Here is a 13,424-nt window from a genome sequence, read left to right as displayed (position 1 = left end):
ACTGGAACACATAGGAGGAATACAAGGAAACCTACTAAAATGGATAGAGGACTTTCTAACTGGTAGAAAGATGAGAGTAGTGCTCAGAGAAAAATATTCAGATTGGAAAGAGGTGATCAGTGGAGTACCGCAAGGATCTGTACTGGCACCAATAATGTTTATCTGTATGAATGACATGGACGAGGACGTGAACTGCTACATGAGCTTCTTTGCTGATGACGCCAAACTGTTAAGGAAAGTAGAAACTGATGAGGACTGTGAAGCACTGCAAGAAGACCTAAATAGGGTATGGAACTGGAGTCAGAAATGGGAAGTGGACTTTAATACTAAGAAGTGTAGCATAATGGAGTTTGGAAAAAGCAAAAACAGAATATCAGGAAAATATACAATTGGAACCAAGGAAGTAAAGAAAGTAGGATCTGAAAAAGATTTGGGTGTAATTATCATGAACGACTCTTCCTATGATATACAGATTAACAAAATTGTCGGGGAGACTTACAACTTGCTAAGATCAATAAAAGTGTCATTTACATACTTGGACGAAGACATGATGAAAAAAATATTGGTTACATTGATAAGGCCTAGATTAGAGTATGCGGTGACATTGTGGTCTCCCAGTACCAAAAAGAATATAAAGAAAATAGAAAGAATCCAAAGAGCAGCTACAAAAATGGCACCTGCACTTGCAAACCTATCATACGAGGAGAGATTGGCTAAACTGAAGTTACCGACACTGGAGCAAAGAAGAGAGGTGACCTATTGACCATCTACAGAATCATGAAAGGCACAGAGATACTTGATAGAGAGAACTTACTTAACTGGGACAAAAGAAACACAAGAGGACATGGAAAGAAAATAAAAAAACATAGCTATAGAAGAGAACTGAAGAAAAACAGTTTTCCACATAGAATTTGGACACTTGGAACAAACTGGATAATGAAATAGTATGCGCAAAAACCATTCATGAGTTTAAAAACAAACTAGACACTGCGAGATACAATGGCGGGACATCACGAGCATAGCTCTCCTTCCCGCAAAATACAACTTGGTAAATACAACTAGGTAAATACACACACACACACAGTTGTAAACCATTATAAATTTCCAAAGTGGTCAAGTCACCCATAGGCAGCTCATGGAAGGGTGTAGGCCTTTCAAACAGAAACTGTACGATTTATGTTTACTATAAACTGGCAATTTACCAACATGGGTAAGTGCCACCCTGGGGCGAGTTGAAAAGTGCTGAACCCCCACACACACACACACACACACACCACCACCACCACCACCTTCCACATCTGATGGTCACTAGTACGACTCACGTGTAAGATTCATCCACAAAACAATGTTTATACTCACAACTCATGATAAATAAATCCTGCATTGAAAGTGCATTACGGTAGTGGGAATTTGCTTTACCTTCTTTTCACCAAAAGTGCCCCCCCCCCAAACATCCCGCCTCAGGTCATTGCCCCCCCCCCCAAACATCCTACCTCAGGGCATTACTCCCCGCCCCTCCCCTTGTTGGGGCCCTGTAAACTGGTGCCAGAGAGTTGTATCCATAGTGAACACAACATGGGGAGTATTGCGCAGACTGCTGTCGTATATGTTTACAGTCCTCTCATTTTATCTCATAATGAGCTCTGACTGAATGCCCCCAGGAGGACATATGCATTGTGGTGAGCAGTAGGCTGGTCTAAACCATACAAATACACATCCTCTCGTACAAGGGATATTTTCCTTGCTGTTACTATGTTGTGGGAGTTATTTAATTTAGCTGGATACAAAGGGAATAAAGATTCAGTTAGATTTAAGGCAGGTGGTTGTGAATGAATGAAAAGTAATGGTACAAGATCCATTTTAACATTCTTGTAAGTTTTGACTAATTCATTGCATAGTGATGGATATGTATATGTTTATGTTAAAGATAATTCTTCTTTCCAGGCATTCTACCCATCATTACTCGTTTTAGAGTTCTATGGTCCTCCATAAGTGCCACATGTCCAGCCCATCTCAGTTTTGCTCTGCTTATAAATGTTAAAATAATAATGAAGAAAATTAAACTAAAGGCTGTATGTAAAGATGACACCCCCACCCCAACACATGCTGTTCCACAACTGCAGTTCACATATTCTTATCTTTTGCATACTCATAGATGTAACAGTCCACATTTTGTGTCAAAAATAGTTTCTTTTAAATGATTTTTGATCGTTTAGGGGGTGTTGAGAACTATTTTGGCACCTTCCAATGGTTATTACCTTTTTTTGTTCGTTGCTTTGAAATTACTCTCATAAATTCCACATTGATGGGGGTCCTGTGTACATCGTATTGAGATCAATCAATTGGTCTCTCTCTCTTGCAGAAGACCCATGGTCATGAGGCAGCCATTAACAGCCTCCATCCAATATGGACCAACAAGTTTTGCAAATGTTACATTTTTCAGGGCACATGAAGAATTGTCACCCCAGAACGCCCACATGAAGAATTGTCACCCCATGAGATCCCACCTGAAGAATTGTCACCCCAGTATGCCAAATATCAACAGTGGAATAAAGATTGTTAGTTTAGGTTGATTGAGAGTTGTGCTTATTGTTATCAACTTGTACAACTGAATAATCATAAACCCAGAATGGCCCACATGAAGAATTGTCACCCTGTCAAAGACTGGGGTGACAATTCTTCATGTGATCCCATTTTTCTTCATATTATCCACTGTAGACATTTTTTGTTTTATTGCAGAGATTATAGCGAGAAGGATTTGATCAACTTTCCCAACAACAACCCTGGCGTGGCGGTGTACCTAAAACCTCGGAGGCATCAATCACCTTGCATAAAGGCAGAGTACTGTAAGTTTGACTTTTGCAACAGGTAGTAGCCTCTTTTACATTGGAGCTTAAACTCAGGAACATTGTAAAGAATGAGGGCCCCACACCTGTAGCAGTTGCAAACCTAAGACCCTCATACTGCTGGAACAGTAACAGCTCTCTCCCCTAATCCCTTGTAACAAAAACACTGTCACCTGCATTATTGAAAAAAAAGTAATTTTCTTCCCTTTGAAGAGCTGGAGTTCATAGCTTAATCAAATTTACTGGTGTTAGCCTGAATTAAAGATTTTATGTTTAATGACATTCGCAGAGAATTCACTTCTAAAAGCCTGCCCGCACACCAATGTTCCCTCTTAATTCTTTGCTGTGAGTGAGCACAGAAATTTGGTTGTGTGCAAATTTTGCCTTCTTTGCAAAGTATGTGTGTACTTGTGTGGGTCACCATACTGACTGCAGAACACAATACAAAGGATCTCAAGACATGTGATTTTATGAAATTGACAAATTCTCAAAATCACCTGTCTTTTGTTTTAAATTGTTATGAAACTATACAGTTAATTTCTTTAATTAGAAATTTTCAATTTCATCTTGAAAACCTTATGTGCACATATATTTTCCTCTGTGTACTATTTGTAAAACGTGTGTGCATGCACATGCACACAGCTTAGAGGGAACATTGCCCCCTGCACCCCACATGTCCTGCAGCATAGTAATTGAGCAAACAAAGAAATCGATTTACAATTTGATTATGACTGAGATGTATTTTTAAAGGAAATGTATCTAGAATACACAACCTTGACAATTTGTTTGTTGATTTATTATGATTATCATTATTATTTTTTTATTTGTCTACTCATGGCATATTACTAATTAGATCTATGGTTTCAGTAAATGGAGGAGAGGAGTACATAAACACCCATGACCTGAATGGGGAGGAGCTAGTTGCAAAATGGGTCGAGTACATGCATGCGTGGGCGATCAGGGTACCCAGTGGAGCGTCTCCTCAAATATCAACACCCAGATTCATTTCTCAGTGTGATGTATGTTTGCCATTTAGTCACTTTTTTGTCTTTTTTTTCCATTTTTTCCAGGCTTTATCTCTTCAATCTTTAGCATCGCTACACTTTTTATTATATCAACACTTTATGTAAGCCCTTTTGTTGTTTCTGCTTAGGTACAAGTTTCTTTGTTCCCTCCTTATATTTTTCTCTAAAAAATGTTCCATTTCTCTTCCATCTTTGTTTCATCATTTGAAAATTTTCCCAGCTAGCATTTTGAATTTTTTTCCAAGTTTTACAAAGTCAGTTTTGTTATACTCTTCAATCCACCAAGGCATTTACTCGCTTCTCTCAATCTATATTCTACCTCCACCTTCACTCCACCTTTTCCTGAGGAATAGACATTTGGGAATGGATGCTAAGAGGAGACTGTATGAAGGAGTGATTGTGCCAACAGCACTGTATGGGGCAGAAACATGGAACATAAGAGAGAAAGAGAGAAGGAGTTTGAATGTGTTTGAGATGAGGTGTCTGAGAAGTATGATGGGGGTTACTAGGCTAGATAGAGTGAGAAATGAGGGGGTGAGGGGAAGAATGGGGTTGGAAAGGGACTTGGGAGATAGGGTTGATGAAAGAGTATTAGGATGGTTTGGACACATGGAAAGAATGAGTGAAGAAAGACTAGTAAAAGAGGTATGGAAGGCAGATGTGGAGAGAGTGAACATGAAGGGACGTCCTAGGATGAGGTGGATGGATGGGGTGAAGGGGGCTTTGGGGAAGAGGGGAATGTCTGTAGAGGAAGGACGGGAGAGGACAGAAGACGGGTGAATGGAGAATGGTTGTACAGGTAGTCGTCGACTTACGACCGAGTTCGGTTCCGACAGACAGGTCGTAAGTCGATCTGGACGCAAGTCGGTCTTTATATATATACAGTATATATTACCCTTTAAATATTTTTGTTACTGTATATATATATATATATATATATATATACATATAATATATATAGATATAATATATATATATATATATATTGTATATTATAGTTAGCATATTGAAATAATCTTAGCATCTTTGAACTATGTTGTACAGTATTTTTTAACCTTTTTGTAGTTTTATCTGATTTTCTTTGGGAAACGTAGCCTAGGCCCAAGGATACTGAATAAAATCCTATCCTCTTTAACCTATGATATTTAATACTGTATTTTTTAACTTTAATATTATTTTACCATCAGACTTTCTTTAGGAAATGTATGCATACTGAATAAAATCTTATTATCTTTGAGCTACGTTGTTTAATATTAATTTTTTTTTTCTAATTTTCGTTAGGAAACATAGCCAAGGCCTATGCATACTGAATAAAGTCCTGTCATCTTTGACCTACTAATACTTTTTGTTGGTTACATTAAAATCATAGTAAGGCAAAATTAGGAATTTTTTTTATTATTTCAAAACACATTCATTTCGTTTACGTACTGTACCGAAAATATTGTTATCGACAACAGACTAGGCATAAACAAAGTTTACTGTTACATTCTATTAATCGCAAAACATAAAAATACAAAATGCTGAACCGAACATATTGTTATCGATAACAGACTAGGCATAAGAAAGTTTTACTGTTATATTTTATTAATTGCAAAACATATAAAAATAAAAAATGCAAGGCAAAATTAAGATTTTATTTGATTTCAAAACACATTTTTTTCGCTTACGTACTGTACCGAACATATCGTTATCGACAACAAACTAGCCTAGGCATAAAAAAAAAAAAGTTTTATTGTTACATTTTGTTAATTGCAAAACATAAAGAAATACAAAATGCAATGCAAAATTAGGAAACATTTTACTTCAAAGAAAAAAATTGAAAGAATATTTAGCTGGGTGGGATGCTGACGGTGTCGGCAGCCTGCCAAAACTATCGTACTCGCGTCTCGCGGCGTGCGGAGTAATTGTTCTGCGCTGCCAAGCATAACATTGCAGTTCTATTACTCTATTAAATGTTAAATATTATTGCACTATCTCGTGGTTGTAAAGTCGATCAGTCGTAAGTTGCATAGGTCGTAAGTCGACGACTACCTGTATATGAATGATGATGTGATGCATGAGGTGGAATGGACAGGGGGATGGGGGTGAGGTAGTATGTGTGAGCAAAATTTGATGCAGCCCGAAGGGATTCCTCCCCGTCTTCTTTTATGCAAGGGGGGACGGAGAGGGGGGTCGCCGATTTAATGAAGCAGCCTTTCTGTGGATGTGCTGTGTCTTGCGACACTGCTTCTGACCCAGGGCAGTGGACAAGGTGCAGGGATGACCTGCCATCCAGGAAGTGCTAAGTTAAGAGGGAGGATGGAGGGGTGTGGAGTGTATTCAGGGATGAAATGGATGGGAATGATTTTATGCCTTTTCCTTTTTGGCTACCTCCATTGTAAGGGGGGAAAAAGCCTTGGTATATGTATGTAGTTTTGTTATACATTAATCTTCCTTCTCTGTGTTTCTCATTTCTTCTCACATCATTTTGTTCCTTAAGCTCGAACTCTATTAGTAGGTGGTCACTCTTCCAGGCTCAGAAGTGAATATCTAGTCTCTATGGTTCTTCATTGTGTCCATATCTAGTGTTTTCTTTAACCCATTGTGTCAATGTATAATCAGTGGTCAGATCCAGTAGGACATTGCCTAGAGTTCCTCTCCACCTTTTATTGTCAATTCTTCCCAATTCATTTCCTTTGCATTTTCTTGCAAAATACTGTTAATATTTATTTGGGCATTTAGCAAGGATGCAAACACATAATTTTTTGGGTGTGTGAGTAACTGCATACATACAATAGTAATACTTTTCTCAATTTTAGGGAATGGGCTGAAGCCTCTTACCCCCTTGTATAACAAGTGCTTGCACCCATGCTATGTAGGAATGCAAATATTGTAATATTAGGCCTATACCTACCTGGAGATACATGTATTGCTGATTGAATGCTATAAATTTGTTTACTTTGGTTGTAGTGAAGAAATATGAAAATGTGACCCCATACATGATGAGCAGAGTAATTTCAATTTTTTATATACAAGCAGTGGCTTTGCTGCAACTACCTTCGGCAGGTTGCTTGTCCTGTGGCACTTGGTCGCTTTGTTTGCGGGCCATACAATCCACAGATGCGTTTTATTTCTTAGTAGACGGTTTGCCTTCGTCAGATTCTACCTCAGTATTTTTCTGCGTGAAACCTACATTTGGGCGACCTATGTTCTTCGTCGCTGTCTTCATCTCTCATCCTCTTCATCATGGTGAAGATCTGATCCAACTTCTCATGTAGTTCCTTATTTTCCTTCCTTAGTTTGTCCAAAATCTAATCCTTAATATCCTCCAATGAATCTCCAGTGGTTGATGTGTAGACGGTGTCATAGTCTGGCATAATGATCTTGATAGCTTCTATTAGTTTAAATATGTCTTCAGGAATATTGATTACTCCATGCTCAATTAAAAAAATATTCATGATTCATGAACAACTTATATACTACATTGTGTGGTCGTTTTGTTACTATTTCTCCGTTTTCTTTAGTGGTTCCGGTATAGATAATCAGAGAATCCCAAACACCGCCACCACTGAGGTAATTTCAGAATCATTTTGAAAGAGTTATGTTCTTGGTTTGAGGTTAGATTGAGCGTTGTGTTCGATAGTTTTCTTTTTCGTTTCATTTTTATGCTTAATCACAGCTTTTACCTTTCTTATAGCATATTTGTTGTGAATAACAGTTCTTTTTGATGTTTTGAAAAGTCTGTCTAAGAAATGCATCTGGAAGTTCCTGTGATCCGACTTTGCACCATGTTTAACGAATTTCTTATATCCTGGGAAGTAATGCCGCGTGAACGCCTCTGAATCCTCCTCTATCATATCGTCCGAACACTCCAATCCGTCAAACATGTCATCACTGTATTTGAATTGTTTATCGTTCTCTAGAGTTAATTTGAAGGCGATCACCTTCCCTTGGAACTTGCGTATTGACACTTAAACATTAAAGGTCTTGATGTCAGCGTACAACCCAGGGAACATTTTACTGTACTCGTCCCTTAGTCTAGCTGCCAACACCTTATCTTCTTGGAAAGTCTTCTTCGTTATACCCTTGATAGCTGTTAGCCACTTCCATAGGTACCTCTGTCTAAGCTTCTTCGATGTTCCGTCTCCTGGAATCATATCGGTAGTCGGTATTGTACAGCCAATCACCTTTACGGAAGTGTCCCCCCAAACACCGTCACCGCTGAGGTAATTTCAGAATAATTTTGAAAGAGTTATATTTTTATTTATATATTGAAAAACTATTTATGGTGAAACTACAAATTGAAACATCAAAATAAAAATATATGGTAAAACTAAAAATACAAAATGAAATACAAAATAAAGAATATTTTAGGGAGTTGTTAAATGTGAAGGATAGGGAAAGGTAGTTGCAGTGGGAAGCGCTAAGAAAGTGACCGTGATGAGTGGAGAAAATGGAGGAGAAATAAGGAAAGATGAAGTGAAGGCAGTTGTTGAGATGATGAGAGCAGGTTAGGCACCTGGGTTGGATGGATGTCATGCTGAATGTCTGAAAAAAGGAGGTAGAGAGATGGTGGACTAGCTGGTGAGGTTATTTAATATTTGGTTAAGAGAGGGTAGAGTGCCAGAGGACTGGAGAGTTGCCTGTATAGTTCCACTTTACATGGGAAAAGGGGACAAGTGTGAGTGTAGTAGTTTCAAAGGGATCAGTTTGTTAAGTGTAGTTGGGAAGTCCTATGGGAGGGTCTTGATTGAGAGGATTAGGAGAGAGAGTAATTGGTGAGGAACAGTGTGAGTTTAGGACAGGTAGGGGTTGCGTATATCAGATTTTTGTGGTAAGACAGATATGTGAGAAAGGTATAGGAAAAGGTAAGGATGTTTTTTGGGCTTTTATGGATCTGGAAAAGGCTTATGACAGGGTAGACGGGAAGGCACTGTGGGAGGTATTACAGACATATGAGATAGGAAGAAAGCTGTTAAGAGCAGTCAAGAGTTTTTACGAGAGGAGTAGGGTGTGTGTTAGGATTAGAAATGAAGAGAGTGAGTGGTTTGAGGTAAAGGTGGGACTTGGTCAGAGATGTGTTCTGTCACCCTGGCTGTTCAATCTATACATGGATGGGGTGGTGCGAGAGGTAAATGCAAGGGTAGTGGGTCAGGGGTTGAAGATGGTTAAAGAAAATGGAGAAAAGTGGGAGATAAGCCAGTTGTTGTTTGCTGACGACACTGCTTGTAGCAGGATCAGAGGAGGGAGTTAGTAACAGTTTGAGAAGGTGTGTGAAAGAAGGAAGTTGAAGATAAATGTGGGTAAATACAAGGTGATGAAATGTACAATGGGAGAGGATAGCAGCAAATTGGAAGTGAGACTGGTGGCAGTGGATAGCTTTAGATATTTGGGTGCAAATATGGCAGGAAAGGGAGGAATGGAGGTGGAGGTAGAATGTAGATTGAGAGAAGCAAGTAAATGCCTTGGTGGATTAAAAAGTGCAATGAGAAATAGACATTTGGGAATGGATGCTAAGAGGAGATTGTATGAAGGAGTGATTGTGCCAACAGCACTTTATAAGGCAGAAACATGGAATATAAGATAGGAAAAGTATAAATGAGTTTGAGATGAAATGCCTGAGAAGTATGTTAGGGGTTATTAGGCTAGATAAAGTGAGAAATGAGGTGAAACGGGAGTTGGGAGATGGGGTTTATGAGTGTTGGGATGGTTTGGACACATGGAAAGAATGAGTGAAGGAAGATTAGTGAAAGAGGTGTGGAAGGGAGAGGTGGAAGGAGTGAACATGAGGGGTCGACCTAGGATGTGATGGATGGATGGGGTAAAAGGGGCATTGGAAAGAGGGGAATGTCTGTTGAGGAAGGATGGAAGAAGATAGAAGATAGGGGTGAGTGGAGAAGAGTTGTATTTACCTAATTGTAGTATACAATTGTGTATGGATGATGCCGTGATGCATGGAAGGGAGGGTGGGGGATGGGTGTGGGTGAGGAAGTATGTGGAAATGATATTTTGATGCAGCCTAAAGGGATTTCTCCCCATCTTCTCTTTGTCTGCATGAGGGGACGAAGACGGGGGTCACTAATTAAATGAAGCGGCCTTGCTGCATTGCTTTTGACCCAGGGAGGGCAGTGGGCGAGCTGCAGGGATGACCCATCATCCAGGAGGAACCAAGAAAAGAGCAAGGGAGGGAGGGGTGGTGAGTGGGAGTAAAGTATGGGGGAATGAAATGGGTGGGAGTGGATTTATGTCTTTGAGTTTGGCCACCTCCCTTGTAAGGGGGGAAAAGCCCTTGACAGTATATGTACAGTCAGTATGTATAGTGTGTTATATCATTCTGCCTATAGAAATATGTCTCAATGCAACTTTTGTTGTTCAGAATGGCTGTTGTGGTTCACTATATAATTTGAATTATTTTGTATTTACCTAGTTGTATTTTACGGGAAGGGGAGCTATGCTCGTGGTGTAGCTTTTGTGTGCTTTGGCAAAAAATTATGCCATCATTTGTTGCCCAGTGGCTGACATATGTTAACATCAAGGATAATGTGGATACAGATGAGATTGGGACAGAAGATAATGGGTATTTGTGAGTGGATGTGACCTTAGTTTTAATTCTTCCAGCTAATGGTCATTTGAGATAGATTTGATAGATTTAGCTGATAACATTTGATATATTTATTTCAGTTTGATAATGCGGTTGCCTGTGCAGCTGCAGATGGCATCTCCAGCTGCAAAGGAGTGGCTGCAGAAGAGAAGAGAAGATGTTCAACCCTGGACACACTTTGTTGATACAAGCAAATTCAAGGTGAGTGAGAAATATTATGTATAGAAAGACATGTTAAAAAAAATAATATATTACCTCTCATGTATATTTACCCACAAGAAATGAGCTATGCTCATGGGGTCCTGTTATGTATGCATTTACCTAACTGTAGTATGTAGGAAAATAACAACGCTTGTTGGGTCCCATCTACTACTCTCCAATATGACATAATACCTATTCTCAAAATCATGTACAGTTGCAAATTAATCTATATCCTTAATTTCAATGATCATATTTAGATTTGAATTCATATTTGTCTGTCTTTTGTGCACAGCCTCCCAAATAGTTCTGCCATATCACTTCTTTCTTCTCAGGTTCCATGTGGGTGGGGGTGCGGAGTTAGCTCCTTGATAGTTGGTATGGCTTATTATTTCTACTGCAATCCTTGGACCAACAATTCTGTAAGGGTTCTAACAGGGTAGAACATGGAGGAAGGGGGTACTGGGGTAGCCATCAGACAAGAACACGACATAGCAAGTGGAAACTCTGTTGAGAGCCTGTGAAGGTGATTGTGTTCCTCTATTTTGTTATGAACAACACAAGGCAACAACAACTGGTAATGTGTTCCACTTGTTCACTGCCTTGTTTAGGAAGGTGAAGATATTTAAAAATTCTTTGACTATTTGATGTGTCTGTGATGACACATATATATATACCAAAGGCTTTTCCCCCCTTACAAGTGAGCTTATAATATGAAGGAGTGATTGTGCCAACAGCACTGTAAGGGGCAGAAACATGGAACATAAGAGAGGAGGAGTTTGAATGAAATGTCTGAGAAGTATGATAGGGGTTACTAGGCTAGATAGAGTGAGAAATGAGGAGGTTAGGAGGAGAACAGGGGTGGAAAGGGAGCTGGGACATAGGGTGGATGAAAGAGTATTGGGATGGTTTGGACACATGGAAAGAATGGGTGAAGAAAGATTAGTAAAAGAAGTGTGGAAGGAGTGAATATGAGGGGTCGACCTAGGATGAGATGGATGGATGGGGTGAAAGGGGTATTACAAAAGAGAGGAATGTCTGTGGAGGAAGGATGGGAGAGGACAGAAGATAGGGGTGAATGGAGAGGGGTTGTGTATGGATGATGCTGTGATGCATGAGGGGCAGTGGGTGGGGGTGGGGGGTAAGGAAGTATGTATGAGAAAAATTTGACACAGCCCGAAGGGATTTCTCCCCGTCTTCTCCTTTTCTGCATGAGGGGACGGAGAGGGGGGGGTTGCCGAATTTATGAAGCGGCCTTGCTGTGGATGTGCTGTGTCTTGCAACACTGCTTCTGACCCAGGGCAGTGGACAGGATGCAGGGATGACCCGTCTTCCAGGAGGTGCCAAGATAATAGGGAGGGTGGAGGGGAGTGGAATATATAGGAAATAGAATGGGTGGGAGTGGTTTCTATGCCTTTTTCTTTTTGGGTAACCCCCCCCCCCTCATACAAGAGGGAAAAAGCCTTTGGTATGGTATATGGTACAAGGGAGGTAGCCAAAAACAAAGGCATAAAATCCACCCCCACCTATTCCATTCACACATACCCCACTTCCATTCACCCCCCTTCCTCCCTCTTATCTTGGCTGCTCCTGGAAGACAGGTTATCCCTGCAACTCGCCCACTGCCCTGCGTTAGAAGCAGTGTTGCAAGACACAGCACATCCACAGCAAGCCTGCTTCATTAAATCTGCAAAAAAAAAAAAAAAAAACTCTGACCCCTCCTGCAGGAATGGAGATGGGGGAGAAATCCCTTCAGGCTGCATCAATTTATTTTTCACACATACTCCCTCACCCCCCCATCTCCCACCCACTCCCTTTCATGCATCACAGCATCATCCATACACAACCATTCTCCATTCACCCCTATCTTCTGTCCTCTCCCGTCCTTCCTCAACAGACATTCCCCTCTTTCCCAATGCCCTTTTCACCCCATCCACCCATCTCATCCTTGGTCGCCCCTTCATGTTCACTCCTTCCACACCTCTGTTACTAATCTTTCTTCACTCATTCTTTCTTTCCATGTGTCCAAACCAAAGGATTACAAAGGAAGAGTATGCCGGCAGGAGATCTTTTGGTCCATAACTAGGTTGGATGTGGAAAACATAGATAATAAACAGGTAGGTAAAAGAATAAGATAAGTAAATAATGAAAAATGATGAACAAAAATAAGAATAATTGACAATAAATGAATAACTAGAAATAAACCATTAATAATAACAAATAAAATAAAAATGCCAGTCATTACAGCATATTTCTTAGGTGCTTATCTAAATGAATCTTAAAACTACTTTTTTATAAGGAAAAATAGATTCAATACTCATTCATCAACCATATCTCCCAACTCCCTCATACTACATATTCTCCTTGCTGAATCACAACACAGTTTTAGGCCACTACACTCCACACTCTTCTAATAAATCTCACACAAAGAATATTAGATGGCATCAATTCAGATAGGCCCCATCACAGAACACTTCTTATAACATTAGACATTGGTAAAGCTTTTGATGCTATCCCCCTCCACAAAGTAACAAACAAAATATATAACAAAGACATGCACAATAACACTAAAAGATACATACATACATACATACATATACCAAGGCTTTTTCCCCCCTACTAGGGAGGTAGCCAAAAAGGAAAAGGCATAAAATCATTCCCACCCATTCCATCCCCGAAAACACTCCACACCCCTCCACCCTCCCTCCCATCTTAGCACCTCCTAGATCAGGGGTTCTCAAACATTTTTCAACCAAGGACCACTTTTATTACAGA

The 13,424-nt window shown here is 39.8% G+C and overlaps 1 protein-coding gene across 4 annotated transcripts in view; it reads left to right on the top strand.

The window, feature by feature from the left end:
• LOC143022649 (uncharacterized) overlaps positions 1-13,424 on the top strand; it is a 47,333-nt gene that overhangs the window by 8,413 nt on the left and 25,496 nt on the right. For 2 of the 4 annotated variants that reach the window (XM_076180968.1, XM_076180971.1), the window contains exons 3-6: positions 2,740-2,846; positions 3,714-3,865; positions 10,532-10,652; positions 12,686-12,766. In XM_076180968.1, the coding sequence (XP_076037083.1) occupies positions 2,740-2,846; positions 3,714-3,865; positions 10,532-10,636 (364 nt within the window). In that variant the 3' untranslated portion in view covers positions 10,637-10,652; positions 12,686-12,766. The remainder of the gene's footprint in view (positions 1-2,739; positions 2,847-3,713; positions 3,866-10,531; positions 10,653-12,685; positions 12,767-13,424) is intronic. The other 2 variants (XM_076180970.1, XM_076180969.1) reach the window with 1 other exon arrangement.

The sequence above is a fragment of the Oratosquilla oratoria genome, unplaced genomic scaffold (genome assembly GCF_046742065.1).
Source record: "Oratosquilla oratoria isolate Oo_2021 unplaced genomic scaffold, ASM4674206v1 SCAFFOLD132, whole genome shotgun sequence".
In the NCBI taxonomy this organism is placed as follows: domain Eukaryota; kingdom Metazoa; phylum Arthropoda; class Malacostraca; order Stomatopoda; family Squillidae; genus Oratosquilla; species Oratosquilla oratoria.
Note: the sequence above shows the minus strand (reverse complement) of the source record. Positions and strands in the feature narration are given on the sequence as shown.